At 37.3% G+C, this 18,234-nt stretch overlaps 1 protein-coding gene across 3 annotated transcripts; it reads left to right on the top strand.

Moving 5' to 3' along the window:
- Window positions 1–7,663: 7,663 nt before the first annotated feature.
- LOC133449433 (E3 ubiquitin-protein ligase MARCHF9-like) lies at window positions 7,664–17,923 on the top strand. 3 transcript variants are annotated; one of them, XM_061728585.1, is made up of 5 exons: window positions 7,664–7,912; window positions 9,130–9,400; window positions 13,149–13,304; window positions 14,108–14,300; window positions 16,429–17,923. In XM_061728585.1, exons 1-5 carry the CDS (start codon window positions 7,905–7,907, stop codon window positions 16,743–16,745), a joined length of 945 nt encoding a protein of 314 aa, XP_061584569.1. In that variant the 5' UTR covers window positions 7,664–7,904; the 3' UTR covers window positions 16,746–17,923. The 3 variants fall into 3 exon arrangements, with proteins under 3 accessions (XP_061584569.1, XP_061584568.1, XP_061584567.1); XM_061728584.1 differs by having other exon boundaries at window positions 9,127–9,400; XM_061728583.1 differs by lacking the exon at window positions 7,664–7,912 and having other exon boundaries at window positions 8,985–9,400.
- The last annotated feature ends 311 nt before the right edge of the window (window positions 17,924–18,234 follow it).

Below are 18,234 nucleotides of genomic sequence, written 5' to 3'. Positions count from 1 at the left end.
AATTAATTAAATCATTGAATAAATGTACATTGAAATAAATAAAATTTGAAATACATAAATATATAATGTATTTAATATACAATTAAATAATTAAATGTATCATTAAATAATCAAATGGTGAATATATGTAATTGCATATACATTATTGGATATACATTATACATTAGTACATTAGACAAGTTTAAATAAATTCATGATATTCTTCAGCCAATGCAGGAACCATGAAATATTTGAATATGAAATGAAATAATGAAATATATCCATCTATCCATCCATCGTCCGCCGCTTATCCGTTCCCGGGTCGCGGGGGCAGCAGCCTCAGCAGAGATGCCCAGACTTCCCTCACGGCCCAGACAGTTCCTCCAGCTCCTCCGAGGGGAGTCCGAGGCGTTCCCAGGCCAGCCGAGAGACAGTCTCTCCAGCGTGTCCTGGGTCTTCCCCAGGGTCTCCTCCCGGTGGGACATGAAATATATACCCAATGAAATTTAATGACACATTTCATTATTTAACTGTAAATTATATATTTATGTATTTACAATTGTATTTATTTAATTGTACATTTATTTAATGATTGAATTAATTCATTATTTATTTAATTTTGACTCTTTCAGCTTTCCATACAACATGCCTTGTTTATTTAATTTTCTTTTATATTTCACAAACACTTCCAATATTCATACGATTTTAATAAACTGTTAAATGCCTGCTTGTTAGAAATACATGTATGTATGTATGTATGTATGTATGTATGTATGTATGTATGTATGTATGTATGTATGTATGTATGTATGTATGTATGTATGTATGTATGTATGTATGTATGTATGTATGTATGTATGTATGTATGTATGTATGTATGTATGTATGTATGTATGTATGTATGTATGTATGTATGCATATATACATGTATGTATGCATATATATATGTATGTATGCATATATATGTATGTATGCATATATATATATATATATATATATATATATATATATATATATATATATATATATATATATATATATATATATATATAAACATAATTTTAAATTCTTGGATGGAAATTCTCTGCAGTCAATGACGGGTTCAATTTTCTCAAGTCCATAAACATCACCAAGTTCTGAATTTCCTCCCTGGAGATGCTTTGCCAGGCTTTCACTGCAGCCACCTTCCACTGCTGCTTGTTTGTGGATCTGCATTCATGGGTTCAGTAAATGACCTGTGGGGCTGAGATCTGGTGTCGGACTCAGTTGAAAAACCCTCAATTTCCGTGCTTCAAAATGTATTTTGCACTATATCTTTGGCTCCTTATCCATCTGCACTGTGAGGCACCATCCTATCAGTTTTGTACTGTAGTTTATCTGAATGTAATTAGAGTCCCGTATACATCTTCAAATCACTTTTCTACTTCTGTAAGGAGTCAGATCATTAATAAACACCAGATGAACCCGTTTCAAGGGCATCCATACATGCCCATGACATGCAGGTTTGAAACAATAATTGCATTTGCTTGATTGGATCATATTTAAGATTAAAAAAAAATAATAAAACAATTAAAATTTGTTTTAGGATTAGTATAACCCACCACTCCACATTTATAAACCATGATTAATGGAATAAGAGCCATTCCAACAAAGACCAACACGTTTATATGAAGACTGTTAGGAGTCCATTGAGAGACAAATGTAATTTGAGTTTGTGACTCAGTACAGCAAAGAATCAACCTTAAAGTCAATGACTCTTTAAAGGTTAATTATTGTTCTTTAAAGGATGCTGACAGGTTTCAAATAAACTGCACACTTTGCCTCCACTGACACACGTACTCAAAGAACAACATCAATAGTGGACTCCTGGTTGTCTATAAATAAAATCCTTTTGGTGAGTTGCATTTACGTGTGCTGTGTTCCACGTGACAAATCCACTTACAGTTCATCTGTGCTTTTACAGCTTCCTCTCCATCCACGCCTCAAATTTTGAGTTGCTGCTGCATTCTAGAGGGAAAGAGTAAAATCAGTGGATGAATGTAGCACAGTGAGAAAGGCATCACTTTCTCTCTCTCGGCGGCTAAGACAAAATACTACAAGTCATCCTCACTATTTTCCCTGACAGCTGCACATTAGTGGCAATATCTCAACCAGCTTCAGGAGGCGGTCAGCTGGAAGGGCTATCGGTCAACAAACCTTGTCTGAAGTAAATTGATGGAATTTCTTGTCTTCTTCATGTTTTTGCAACCCAACACGTGCTCAAGTAGTATTGGTTGTTAGCATATACCCCTTGCAGTATTTAACTGCTGTTGCTGTACCACAAAACTGCTTAGCTGAGTAGATAGAGACAATAGTCCAAAAATACCTGAAAACGTGGAGGTGATGATGCCGGCTCTCGTGAGAACTGCCCTAGTAAAGCTTGTGCTTCCATCCTGATCTCACAGCTTCCTCCTTTTCTCTTTGCTGCTTTATTTTCATTTGCAAACAGTCAGGGCAAGAATTTGTTTAAATTATTTGGCTGACAAATTAGAATATAATAATTTAATATTCAATGGCAGGATCTGTGAGTCCCTTTGGAATCAAATTTTTTTTCATTAATTTGCCTTAAAATTTGGTCTGATCTTTATCTAAGTCACATTGACAGAAAAAACATATGCTTAAGCTGAGAACACACAAACTATGAACAAGAAGTTTGGATCCAGAGTAGCAAAGCAAGCGCAAATCACAACGCTCCCACCATCACACTTCACAGGCAGATGAAGAAACTCTGCATACTGAAGGTGCATGGAGGCTACACATGGAGATGATATCAATGCCATGACTGACTGTGTTATTGACTATGTAAATTGATCTGTGGACAAAACAACCCCCACCAGAACAGTGAAGTGCTTCCTCAATAACAAATTCTGGATCAGCAGTGATGACCGTAGACTGATAGGTGTCTAAACACTTTTAGACTATTTTGTATCCTTTTCCAAACGTATGAAGGGCAGCTTTAGTTGGCCTGCATAAGTCTCTTAATCGTATGTGTAATAATCAGCGCCAGTTGCTGTTTCTTATGAACATTAAACTCATGTTTGCCATTCATTGGTTCAAAGTGTCTCTAAGCCCCACTTCTTAACTCATTGTATTAATTGGACATAAAATTTGTAAACTACTGACTCTGTTTAGCTTTTGGTGAAATACTTAGTATGTGGGTCCACTTGCTTTTTTTTTACCAGCACACTGAATGTTCAATGGAGTTCAACAATATACAAGAAATCATAGCTGCGCATTATAAATGTAAGCACATTGTCTATTATTGTAACTTAGATGAAAATCAGATCACATTTTATGACAAATGTGGGGGGAAAAAACGAAACTATTTATGATTTACAAAGGATTCACATGCCTTTTCTTGCCACCATACATGCTTAGGGCTCACATACTTTACTATAAATTGGTCCCCGTCTTTGTGGCGCTCCCCTACACAAACAACAGCAAAGGAAAAACCTGCCATCTCACTAATACCATCTTTTGGATGTGTGGATATACTGTACATGTCTGTTATATGTTTGCTGGCTATATGCTGTGCCCCAGCTGCAGAGTAAAGGTTCATTAGCCCAACAGCCTCACAAATCAATGATTAAATCTGAAATCAATGCTTCCTTGAGTTTGATAGCCGTCACATCATAAAATTGTTTATCTCTAGTCTCACAATTCTCTCCAGTCAAATCATGAACACGCCTATTGCTGAAATAAGTGAACATTGTGTTTAATTTATTTCTCTTTCTTTTATCAAGCTTTTTTCCAGCCTTATGTTCATGTTTACACAGTCTTACAGTACCTTCATTCCTATTGTTTGGGAAATGGCAAATGGACAGCATTTATATAACATTTTCCTAGTTTCGTTGAGCACTCAAATTCACGTGTTGCAAATGTGCTTTAATATACAAATATTTCTAGTCGGCACTGTGTCTCAATCACTATTATTGATCATACTTTTAGATAAGTATTTGCCTTACATAACGTAAACTTGCACTTTAACCTTGAAAATAACAATTTATCAAAACATTAAATAAAATGACTCATTACTCAAAGTCACCATGCTAGTTACGAATAAATATATATCCTTTCAAATAACCTTTCCATGTCTTTTAAAATCGTGTTTCTAATATAATTGTTTAATACTATCCTGCCTTACAGACTGGTATCCAAGCTGACAGACTTGGGTCTTTCATCATCTTTATGCCATTGGGTCCTGGACTTTTTGTCACGCCGCTCCCAGAGTTAGAGTAGGCTCACACTCCTCCTCTGTCATCAGTCTGACCACTGGCTCCCCACAAGGCTGTGTGCTGAGCCTCCTACTCTACTGCCTCTACACCCATGACTGTGCCCCAACCTATCCCAACAATCACATAATACAATTCACCAGTGGTGGACAGTAACAGAGTAAATTTACTTGAGTACTGTACTTAAGTACATATCCAGAGGATTTGTACTTTACTTGAGTATTAGATTTCTTTGGTACTTATTACTCTTACTTGAATACATTTCCAAGACAAATATTTTTACTTTTACTCGAGTAAATTTCTAGGAAGGCTGAAAAGTACTCGTTACTTTCAGGTCTGCTCTTTTTTCTTCTTCCCTAAAATCCTATTGGACACAAGCTGTTTTTGTCAAAGGAGGAGACCTATCACAGTGCACGCTCTCCACTGGGATGTACGTAAAGCGGAAATACGTCAAGCCTCCTCAAAACGATACCGCCAAAGTAGTCTGCGTTTGTCAAGACAGAGCCGCAACAAGTGAAGACATAGCCGCAACAATGGCTACGCCTGCGTCAGGAGAAGAAAGACAATCCGCTGAGTGGTCTGAGTCTGATAATGAGCCGGAGCAGGGACTTTCACAAAATCCTTGGCCGTATCTTAACTCAATGTTTGAGTTCAACCGAGTAAAAAACGAGGGCACAGACAAACCACAGACATTTATTTTCAAATGTTTATTGTGTCTGCCGAAGCAGAACTACCTCTCTGCTTTCAACAACTCAACATCGAATTCTCAGAAACAAGAGTTAAAAGATCCTTAAATTAATTTAGAAAAAATATAGTAATTTACTGATGTGGAAAATAAGAAATTTACTCTTACTCTTACTTTTACTTAAAGTAAATTTAAAAGCATTTACTTTTGGATACTTAAGTACCTTTAAAAGCAAGTACTTTTCTACTCTTAGAATACTCTGACCAGTAGTATTTGTACTCTTACTCAAGTACTGGGGTCGAGTACTCTGTCCACCTCTGCAATTCACAGATGACACCACCGTGGCTTGACTCATCTCTGGCCAGGATGAGTCACCATATAAGGACGAGGTGGAGCGACTGTCTAGGTGATATAAGGAAAATAACCTTGCCCTCAACATCTGCAAGACCAAGGAGTTGGTTGTGAATTTCAGGAGGAACAGGATATGCTCACAGCCACTTCTCATCAGCGGGAAACCCGTGGAAAGGGTTTCCTTGTTCCAGTTCCTGAGGGTGCTGGCCAAAGAAGACTTGATCTGGACAGCTAACACTACAGAGGTGATAAAGAAAGCACAGAAACATCTGTACTTCCTGAGGTTACTCAGGAAAAATCACATCTCCCACAAGCTGCTTGTGGCTTTCTGTCGGTGCTGCATCGAGAGATTGACCTATTGTATGTGTGTGTGTTACAGCAGCTGCACTACAGCAGAAAAAGGCACTTTAGAGAGTTATCACCTTTGCCCAAAGAACATTCGGCCACCTTCTTCACAATGTCAAAGAACCTTTTACTTTCTGCTGTCTGACAAAGGAACAAAACATAATTAAGGACCCCACTCACCAAGGCCACTCTCTGTTTGAGCTCTTGCCCTGCGGTAGAAGGTTTAGGGCTATTAATGCCAGAACAAACAGACTCAAGAACGGTTTCTTTCCCAGAGAGGTGATGGCACTAAATAGCAAATAGAGTGATGTGCAATAGTTGGAAAGACGGAAGCATGTGATTGTTCATTCATTGTTTCTATAGAAATGCATTCACTTATTTTACCACTTATTTATTTAATCTATCTATCTATCTATCTATCTATCTATCTATCTATCTATCTATCTATCTATCTATCTATCTATCTATCTATCTATCTATCTATCTATCTATCTATCTATCTATCTATCTATTTATCTATCTATCTATCTATCTATCTATCTATCTATCTATCTATCTATCTATCTATCTATCTATCTATCTATCTATCTATCTATCTATCTATCTATCTATCTATCTATCTATCCAGTCCTAAACAAATGTTTCTATCTCACTGTCCACAGACTTGCTGATTCAAGGTAAATCATGTGCACCTTTGTGGGAAATCATGCATGCAAAGCACACGAGTAATGAGTCTCTCTTGAATTGAATCTCTTGAATTTGCTGTTATTCAAAGCTGTTTGAAAAATAAAAAAATCAATAGGGTTTTTTTTTTTTACTTACTATTATTATTTCACAATGCTTACATATTTCGTCTCCCTATTCAAGCTTTTCTTTGTGATTGTAATACGGTAGAATTAGTAATAGAATATAGACAGTTTTCTCTGAATGGTGGATCCAAAAACCTATTTGCACACGACAATGGCCAGGTTTGTGTTTATTAGTATAAAGGACACAAATAGGATGCAGATTTTTTGGGACATTATTTGCACTTGCATGCATAGCTCCATGACCACTTAAAAGTCCTGCATATCTTCAATAACACTCTGGAACAACCTTGATGAAAGTGTGAAGGTCTGCAAGAACATCAGGCTATTCAAACGCTGCTATAAGCAGATTCTCATACTGAACTACCAACATTTGATGTTATGACCATGATTTTATATTTTATTTTTTTTCATTGTCTTTTTTTCTTCTGTGCATGATGCTTTTCTTTCTTTTTAGCTACTTTTATTATGGTGATTGTTTTTTTTTTTTTTCATTGACTTTTTTTTCTTCTCTACTGTGCTTGATGCCTTTCGTTTTAGCTACTTTTATTATTGACTCACTTGTCTTTTAATTACTTTTATATTGATATACTTTTATATGTCAAGAAGAAGGGTATATACTGTATATACGTATTATTGTTGTTATTAGTATTATTATTGTTATTGCTATTATTATTCTTTTATCTATCGGATATTCTTATATTGCAAGAAGGGGCCGGACTAGATAAGCATTTGCTTCTTCCTGTCCCTTCTTGAACAAAACTGGTTGTGCTTTATTATTGTTGTTGATGTATGGTGTGTGTTTTTTTATTGTTTTGTTCAAGATGAATAAAGATCAAATCAAATCAAATCTGAACCCAATTCCAACCCTAACCTCGACTTCTATAGACCTAGCTTTAAACATCAAATAGCCATTCAAATGGATTCCCAAAATGTCGTCTTTCCTGGGTCTCAAACAAACGCTTGCCCGCTGGCGTGTAACGCATTTATCATGTTTATTGCCAGGATCGCTTCTTTTTTAAGGCTGATTTATGGTTCCGCGTTACACCCAACGCAGAGCCTACGGTGTACGGTGCGCGTCGCCGCGTGCCCTACGCCGTAGGCTCTGCGTCGGTTTAACGCAGAACCATAAATCAGCCTTTAAGGTCGGTAAATGAATAAGCACGTGGTGTCCACGTCACGTGAATTTCAGCACCGTGGACAGCAGCCACAATCAGCACTAGCCTGCAATGGATGGAGCTCATTCCTATCAACTGCACGGAGTGAGGGGACGTTAATGGAAACTGTGCCATATACAAATAAGGAAGTTTGTGTTTGGAGCCGATGTGCCCGCAAACCATCCTGAAAATCAAGTTTTAACATCCAGGAAGAAAATGAGGAGGGACGCCAGTCGAGTGAAGCTCATTACAAGAGTCTGCCATGTGAAGTGGCACTTTATTGTCCCGCTCATCACCGGAGGCCCTGGAAATGATTTGGTAAGGATGTGATGAGGAACATGTGCAGTTGTTTCGATCAGTCTGTTAGGGACAGTCTGCTGTCGGCTCGTTTTGTGCTCGCAGGAATCCATATCAGGCATCCTCTTGCTTTTCTTCCTGATTTGTGGCGCAGGGATGCTTTGGGAAACAAGTCGCAGACGTCAGATTGATTTTTAATTTTCTATTTTTTGCTTCTTTGCTAACAAAAAAAAAACACCATCGGATTGTAAACTTTGTAACCAGGGTGTCGGACCCGCTTTGCTGTGGGATAAAGCCTCTACCGGCCAAAAAAAAAAAAAAAAATGTAACCCCAACAAAAACACAAAAAAAAAAAACCCAGTCCGTTCTGCTACACCGAAGCAGAGGAGAAAGGAAACACCGTGAACTGATGGATGCCACTGCGAGACAACAAAGGCTCCACGTTTGTCACCTCATGTAATTCCGTCTCCTCTGTAGATAAATAAGCAGCTCCATCATATTATTACCTATTTGATAATAGGGTTAACTATAAACCCCTTACAGAACCCCTAAATTATTTTTTAATTTAAATAAAGAAACAGTTGTGGCAATCCTTGAAGAGCTCTTATTCTCTATATTCTCTATTATTCAAAACATGAAGACGACCAATTTGGATGCCGTAAAATAACTCTTTCATCTAAAGATGTATGAGAAGATTTTGCTGGAAAACTCTGACTTTAATTTTGGATCACAATTCGTTGCTCTCAACCTCCATTTAATTCCGACAGAAAACGCTTCTTCCCATGAAAAGTAATCCCTCCCTATTGGCCAGACAGCGGTGCACATGCTATAACAACAGGATATGCAAAGAACTACGGGCTCATCTCCCAGCCTATCATGTTCCGAGGATGCTTTTTTCAAAGACCATTATTTTTTGAACAGTAAGTGAACTGTACAATAAAATCTGTTCACATGTCCACATAATAATAAAAAAAATACTACCAATAATAATAATAATAACAACAACAACAATAATAATAATATTAATAATAACAATAATAACAATATTAATGATAATAATATGAATAATAATGTTGTGATGGAGAAGGTGCTACTACAACCAAGCTGAATGCTTTTTTTTTGTTTCAAAGAGCAGTTGTGCCTGCATATCAAAGCTGCTGAAGTATGTTTAAGTATCGGATCCGTATGTTTTTCAATGAACTCAAGGTGTTTCTACTGATGCGCTCTGAATCAAGCAGGAGGACTGACACAAGGACAAGCACGGACTCACAGACAAGGATGAGAGGGCTCGCTATTGGAGGCTGTAGTTGGCCGCAGATGAGTTGCTCTCATCGCGACGATGAAGAGGACTATTATGGGTCAGACCCACGTCCACGCAGTTTGGCATTTGAGGATAAAGATGAAGGAAAACCTCAGGGAGGAGGCCTGGATGCAGTTTCTCTTCCAAGTCTCTCAGAAAGTGGGATGCGAACGCCACAGTGCCGGATCTGCTTTCAGGGGCCTGAGAAGGTAAACTTAAGAAATAAAAGTTTTTATATGTTTTAGTTCTATGGTTTCTGTGACACAATGAGCTTGCTCATGGACACCTCAACAGTTCAGGTGCTTCAATAAAGAAGAGCATGGAGGGATTATTGACCATCATCAAGCACAGAACTGGGTGCCTTAAGGGGTCCTAGTCTTGAGTAGCTGTCTGAATTGACAATTAAAGATTTTGTAATTCAAACCACCACAAAGACACACAAAACAATGACGAAATTAGTGAAAATAAAAGCAATGATTTTTAAAGATATCCAGAAAAAGATGGAAACCAACCGAGATAGGTTCAAAATTAAAAAGATGCACAATTAATAAAAACAGAAAATGAGCAAATAAAAACAGAGGGATTACAAAAACAGAAACCTGTCACAAAGAGAGTGAATTCTTGATTGTTCGTAGTTGCTGTGTATTAGTTAGTCTCAGGGTAATTTGTCTCTTTGTCAACATGGGCACTAGAGGTCCGGATCAGTCAGTGAGAGGGTGTATAAGTAAGTCACCTTTCCACATTGCGGTTTACATTGGCTTCACAGAGGTTTACCGCCTCATCAATATGAAAGAAGAAGCAGCTTAACAGTCACTCAGAAGACCACAAGACATTCATTGACTCAATTCAGGATATTTAGTACAATAATATACTTGGAAATAAAGGCTTTGAAGCAAAACACTCATTCTACTCATTCAGCTGATTTCCAAGGAACAGATCTTAAAGATAATCTAAACTGAAACAGGATGAACGATCTAGATGTACATTTCCAGTGGCTCAAGCTCAGAAAATGTTTAGCGTTATGCAGTTTAACTGCTAGTAGTGCAGCAAGAGTTGAATGTGCAATGCTAGCACTGGTGGAACTTGCCTTGAAATGTAATAACAAACCATTTGATTTAAATTCAAAATATTGGAGGTTAACACCATGCACTCAAATGAATTATACAATACCTCTCTTTCTATGACAATGTTTCCTTCTCTAAATAGGGAGAGCCAGGCTCAGACAATTTGACATTTGATGTCTTGTTATGTAATTGCATTCATTACAACATCTGCGTTTGATGTCTCAATATGTGTCAGTATCAATGGTCGTTACTGTTGATTGGGCTGCAAACACTTTGAAGGAGCCAGGAGGGAGCCGGCAGAGGCCTTAATTTATCAACTCTGGTGCAAGAAACCAGAATTTGAGACCCATCACATAAAATGTTTTCCACTGTCACATTCCACTGTAACTTTCCCGCGGCCACAAATGACCAGGGTCAAGACGTGAAGTTCACGTGGTTGGTTCAAATTGAGGTACATGGTTGAGTTCAGCAGTTACTAAATACATGACTATGGGTGAAAAATAGTACATTGTTAAGGCTTACGCATTTTGCTATTCATGGTTCTGAGTTGGGCGCATCATAATCATAGATCTTGGCTTGGGTTCTGCTCATGCCTGTGTGGGTTTCTCCGGATATCCCTCCCATGTTAAGTGGCATCCCTCAGGAGACATTATAAAGCCCCCTTGGGCATCGTAGAAGGTTTTTCTATTATCATCACATATGTAATAGTAAACAAAAAAGAGAGGAATGCAATATATAATTCATATATGTGTAGAACCGCGTGAGGATAAGAACTTTGTTTTCTTTGCCGTCAGATGTGCAATTTTCAGTGTAGTTACAAATACTGGAGGTCTTCTTAGCTTCCTCTCTATTTGGCACAATCATGTGACTATGACTAAGAAATCCTGCACACTAAGCGTTTAAGCATGATAGATATAAATTACTGTACATCGGTAATGATTTGGGTTAAGTATCTGCGGAAATCCATCTAGTCTGTGCTGAATTCAAAGTAAAAATACATAACAAATAAGATTAAACCACATTAAACTCTTGCAAGGGATATAAAAATAGCAGTGTACGACAAGTGCCATCAGATAGGAATAGTTTGTGGAGAAGCATTAGCTTCATGCTCACAGTAATGCCTTCACTGTGTTATATTTAAAAGAAAACAAGCAAAGAAGAGAGGTAACAAAAAAATAATTTTTCCAGCTGGTACTGATGCTGCCATTTGGAGGGATTTAATGAAGGTAGAGATATGTAAGAACTTTTTTCAAGGATTTTCTGTACAAACCATTAATGCAAGAATCAGACTTTAAATTATTTCTTTAGTCTCAAGGGAGGTCAGACAAAGTGCAAATAGGGTGTTTTCTATGACTCACATGAAGTAGGACAAAGGGGGTGATGCAGTGGAAGTAAAAATCAATAAAGAAAATGAGAAATCCCACCTTCCCCCACATATTTAACTGATACCTACACAAGACCTAGAGTCAGAAGGAGTATGCAGGGAAATATAGGATGCATTGACAATCTGAGAGAATCAAGGGGTCTCACACTGTTGTAAAATCCAGCTCCAGATGTGATTTCTTTAAAAAGGTGAATAAAATTAGCATGAGAGCGGTCAGTCTTGTTGGTAGTGAGGACCACTTTCTTTTATAACCTTAATCAGACACAATCAAATAGTCCCAAAACTTTGTAGGAGGTCAGGAGTTGATGACTGCTCCAAATATTTCATCCCTAATTTGAGCTGAATTCCTGCAGGCAGGCCAGTGTAGTTAAATGACTCCAATATCATGTTTTTCTAACCCTCGCTATATATACACGTATGTACTGTACAGTCACATCACAGGCAAGTGAAGTAAATACGTACATGTTCCTCATACTACCTATACCATCATTTACCACTGCATGTGTAACTAATAAATAAACAGAAGAAAATAAATACAATTAATAAATAGGTGGAAAAGTGCCTCTTGATGGTGTGCAATCATCACCTATCAAAATGTGTACAGGCAATGACTGCATATTATTATGTGCTGCAAATTTAAATGTCATTTCATACTTTAACATCCTCGAAAATTTATTCAAAAACTCTTTTAGGACGGGTTATTAATTCACCATAAAATGGGGAGCAACAATGCATCAGCATCTGTCAGATAAATGGGCGCACAGAAAGACAAATAATGTTCAAAGTAGAATGAAATGACAGTGAAACTGCACAACAGGACGCTTGGTTTGTGTTAGAGAGAAACTGTCAAAGAGAAGATGAAGAGTCAACGATATCCAAGGCTTCTGAAAATAGAAACTCCAGTTACAGGATCCAGTTCATTACTGATAGAAATAATTCATCACTCTGAGGTTACAGCCAGTGAATAATGTATATTAATGCTACATTAAAAAAAGAGGAGGAACTAAATCTTTACTGATGTGTTGTATATGTGTGATGAGCAGAAGACACTTTTCTGACACCTTTAGATTTAACTGTCACTAAATCAAGCATTTCTGGTAAAATGGACCCACACATCACAGTTTTAGATTACTGCCAACTCAGTTTCTTCTGCCAGCTACAACCAATACACCGGGAATGCTGGCTTCATTTGTACACTACACTGTAATAACACAAATTACTTTTTTATTATCATAGAGTATAATGTTGCCAAACAAGAGTAAAATGTGGCTTCACTTATAAAAAAATGTAATCATCCTTGTATGTACATTTCTTGTAAAGATGAAAAAACTGATAATTTATATGATATATTATATCTTGGTAGCTCCTATTATAAATTGATAGCTTCATAACACCAAAATAATACCACTCGTATAACACCATGAAACAATGTCTTCCATGACAATAACATTTGGGTTTAAATTCATGACAAATATCTTGACTTTTGTTATATTGTATTGTGTCATGCAGGGGGAGATGTTGAGCCCTTGCCGCTGTAATGGCTCTGTCCGCTGCACTCACCAGTCCTGCCTCATTCGCTGGATCAGCGAGAGGGGCTCCTGGAGCTGCGAGCTGTGCCATTTCAAGTACCAGGTCCTAGCCATCAGCACCAAAAACCCACTACAGGTACACTCACATTACTGTTTGGAAGAAATTATTACAGGATCACCAGCAGGAAGTAAGCCTCACTTTTAAAAACATCATGACTCATTCCGGCTGGCCAAAAAATTGAAATGCAGATTTAGGGTACTTCTGAACTGGTTACATCTATAGTTTTTACATGGTCAATTAATGTAGAAAATAAATGTGGGCAGCTGGAAACAAGATTCTCTTTACTCTTGTATCTGGATTATATTTACATTTTGCAGCAGCAGTCACCCAATCAGGCATCACTAGTCCCAATGAAAAGAAAAATATTTGACATGTTTTTTTCTGTATTGCAATTAACAGAGGGATGGATGTGGAAACTGGAAAAAGCCATTTCAGGTGTCTGTAATTTGTGTGATCTACTGTAAATCTGCATTATCAGCACACTCCTGCATTTCAATTTTTTGGCCAGCCGGAATGAGTCATGACTCCAAGCACATGTATATATATATATATATATATATATATATATATATATATATATATATATATATATATATATATAGTTCTAGCAACATTTGAACACAGATACAGATAACACAGATAAGTTAATTATGGAGTTCGGCCTATTCTCAGTTTCTCTTTCAATCCTGCAAAAGCCAACCACTGATAGTGCCTGTGAAGTATACTGTATGATCATTTTATGACATTACACACATTTACATACTTAACAAGGAGCTTGACAAACCCAGAAAATGCATGAACAAATGCCTGACATGACTGTAAGATTACCTAAAAGACCGTTTTAGCAGGTTTCTGTGTCTCGCTTTGTCTGTATCCAGTGGCAGGCCATCTCTCTGACTGTGATAGAGAAAGTGCAGATCGCAGCCATCATCCTGGGCTCTTTATTCCTCATTGCAAGTATTTCCTGGTTGGTGTGGTCATCTCTCAGCCCCTCAGCTAAATGGCAGCGGCAGGACCTTCTGTTCCAGATATGCTATGGCATGTATGGCTTCATGGACATAGTTTGTATTGGTAAGACCCTGACATTAACCATACTGTGTTCTTTCCAAGCACATGTAACTGCTAAACTGTGTCATATTGTGTTATATCATTGTAAGAGGTGGAAAGTCCACTTTTGGGACTGGCTTTTTCAAGAGACCAGAGTTTCCCTTCCCTTCTTTTGTTTCCTGCATTGTTTTCATTCCTTGCGTTATAAAATAGGAATTAAAGGGTTAGGTTTAAGCAGCTAAATTACTTGGTAAATTCAAATTTAGAAAGACTTTAATAATCCCTATGAATTAAAGGTTATAAAAACATTATGGCTTCCCTTAAAGATACAGTGTGTAACAGACGAATCTGTAGACAGAAATTCAGAAAAGCCTTCGTAATGAGTTTAGAAAATACAACTCTTTCTCTTTTTATTACCTTAGAACTAGAACTTTATATCTAAAGATGCTGCAGTCTTTTTCCCTCTAATGTCTTGCAGCACTACCTACAGTCCATCAGGGACAAATAAACATTGGCTTCAGAGCCAGTTTTTCATGAAGTAGTTTATTTTTACACACTAAATGGGACATTGAAGTGAAGGGGTTCATTTTGGTGTATTTCATAATAATATACCACATTTATAAATTCCACACCCTGGCTATTCAAAATACAGTCAGTTTATCTGTCTATTTGACAACTTTTAGTCAGATGATGGAACAGGAAAGATAGTGTTGAAAAAATGCAAGGAAGTATTATCTATGAAAACATACCTTTTTAATTTCCCTTTGCGTTCTTCACATTCCTCTCAGTAAATACAAGTCTGCAATTTTTAATAGACCAAACATCTTGAAAACTGGCTTAAATCTAAGTGAGTTGTGATATAACAAAAAGTAAATCAGCCAATTTATCTACTATTTTAACCAAAATGCATGAGAGATAGAGAGAAATGAAGGTTCATGTTTTTCATGCTTTCTGTACAGTACATGATCAAGAAAAAAAAGTAAAAATCTTTTCCACAATACAAGAGTATCCAAATGTAGATTTGGAGGATGGGCCTTCTGCTATCAGGCACCGTTACTATGGAACTAACTTCCAGTTTGGATTAAGGAGATTAACACCACCTCCGACTTAAAATCAAACTTAAAGCGTTTCTGTGTAGTAAAGCCTATAGTTAGTGTTAACTCTAGTGTGTCAGGGCCAGTAGTCACAGCTGCACCTACAGCTTGTATTAAACAGCTTCGGTGTAGATATTTTGCTATAGGCCTACGCTGCAGGGGGACCCCAACATGATCAACTAAGTGGTGTCCCTCTCCCCTTTTGCTCTCTTCTTCTTTTCTTTCCTTTCTTCCTCAATCCACAGTTATCAATTAAAAGTATCTCATAACCATAATTGTGCTCCGTTGTCCTTGTAGTTTGTTGAGCTGGTCTTCCCCCTCTTTTCTTTAGTACCTTTGATAATATATCTGTGCCTCTTCTCTTTCTGTTCCTCTTCCTCTCTTTCCTATCTCCCTTTTCCTGCTTTCCTGCTCTTCCCTGCTTCTCCCTTAAAGGGGAGTTTTTCCTTGCCACTTTTTGGCTTAAGGTCCTTCTCGCACCATTGGGAGTTTTTACCTGCCATTGTTTACGTAATAATTGCTCGGGAGGTCATGCTCTGGGTCTCTGGAAAATGCCTAGCGACAACTTGTATTGTAATAGATACTATATAAGTAAAATTGAAATTGACCTGATACTTAACAGGAAAAACCTCTAAAGACCCATTATTCTCTTTTGATGTGTTTTGTGTTGTAATTAGATCACTTTTATACCTTTATTTAATTTTCATAAATCATATCGCCCTCACTTTTTTATATTCATATATTTGTGTCGGTGTGGAAACGAGAGGTTCATTCATTCTTTATATTTACTTAACATAATGTGCTCTGGCTCAGCGAGTACAAAACAGTAGTTCGAGGTCTTTTAACGCGTTTATCTAATATTTTTCTAACTTGAATAATGTGTTTTTGTAGCAAATCTCTGAATTCCATTAATTCCAAAAGACTCACCATTAAGCTGAGTACACTGTGCTTGTGTACCTTTTAGTGCTCTCTGATTCTTGTTAAACAAGCAACTGTTTGTCTGTTAATAACACTGTTTCCTGCCTCAACCTCCCCACTCCTTTGTTCTTAACACCCAGGCCTTATAATCCACGAAGGATCATCTGTTTACCGGATCTTTAAGCGCTGGCAGGCAGTGAACCAGAAGTGGAAAGTGCTGAATTATGAAAAAGCCAAGGATTTAGGTGACCCCATCAGTTCCAGTAGTAAAGCCGGTGATCGAGTCGAGAGGAATTCTGCAAATGTGACAAACAGCAGCCAGAGTACAAGTCGGCACGTCAGGACTATTCTCCAACACCACTGTGGCTACACGATTTTGCACATCCTGAGCCAGCTAAGGCCCACACACCTGCACAGAACCAACCAAGAGGTGGTCATGAGAGTGACCACTGTGTGAGTTATACTGAAAAAACTGCTACGGCCTCCGGAGAGGACATAAAAGTGTTGACTGAGGATTAATACCAACACATCCTACCGTACCACATAAACACTGCCTGGAACTAGGCTCATTCTTTGTTCTCAGGGTCTCCCTGAGCCATGAAGACTAAAAACATGAAAGGCTTCAGAGATTTGTTAAAGGGAGATCATTGCTTTAAAGTAACCATATCTTTAAAGGTAAAGACTGTTGAATAAGAAAAAGAAAAAAAAACATTTTTTGGGGAAAAAAGCTTCGATTCTTAAAGCTTTTAACCATTTTTACAACCATGACCACTGTTTCAAAATGTAACGGAACAAGTTTTTATGTTGTTTTATATTTTTGAAAAAAGTAGTAATGTTGATGTTATATGATAGTTGGGAGCTGAAAATGATTGTGACCCTTACCCCCACCCATACCTTTTCCCTTACACTAAGCAGTATTTGGACAAAGCTTTGTTTCCTGTACGTAGGGACATCTGGTCCCTGCCGGGTCAGGGACTGTACCATAAAAGGTCTCACTGGGCACACAAAAACATGATATCTCTCAGGTTTTTTTTATGACCTGATCAAAATGAGGTATTTTAACTGTAAGAAGTTCTGAAAGATCAAATATTTAAAAGCCCAATAAAAAGTTGGAACATGACTTTATTTGCTTGAACTCAATTAAAACGATGTGTATAGATGCTTATGTTGTAATTAAGAGAACAAAATGATATAAGTTGAACATGGTTGTCTCATTTAAAGCAAATACATTTGGCCACCTCAAAAATCCCAAAAACCCACGAGGAATGCTCTAGTTGTGCACAGTATAACTCAATTCACAGCATTGTTCTGTGTTGACAAAAATCTCTTGTGTGCAAGGATGAAATGGAATTATCAGTTTTCAAAAAGTGGAATCAGCAAAGGGTTGCAGTTGGCTGAGTAAACTCAAACAAGACTAAACATGTACATTACATTAAAAAAATACACAAATAAATGTATTTTTGTGTTTTTGTCTTTGAAGGTACACTTGTGAAAACTAATAAAGTGGTGACTTTAGGTAAGTGTAAATGATATAGACCAGGGATATTCAATTGGCGGCCCGCGGGCCACATGCGGCCCGCCAGGAGCTTTTATGTGGCCCCTGGTCATATTTCAAAAAAGGGGGTGTTTGTTGAAAAAAAAAAAAAAAAAAAAAAAAAAATTATAATATTTTTATAACTGGCTACTATGGACTAAAATGGTTGTGCGCAATGCTTAATATAAAATTCAAATAAGGAAATCTTGGTGGAAAGTGGTGCTTTGTCATTATGGCGTGTTTTATTAAAAGTAGGTCAATATCAATTTCCTTAAGTTTGCACAATGCATGGTTTCAAAATGAACTTGCATTCAAAATAATATTTCTTTATCTGAATATTATATTTAACATTCACAATTACTAAATCTGGAGACAATTAATACATAATTCATATGTAAACTAGATATATTCA

Source organism: Cololabis saira, chromosome 8 (genome assembly GCF_033807715.1).
Source record: "Cololabis saira isolate AMF1-May2022 chromosome 8, fColSai1.1, whole genome shotgun sequence".
Lineage (NCBI taxonomy): Eukaryota > Metazoa > Chordata > Actinopteri > Beloniformes > Belonidae > Cololabis > Cololabis saira.
This window is presented reverse-complemented; position numbering and strand designations above follow the sequence as displayed.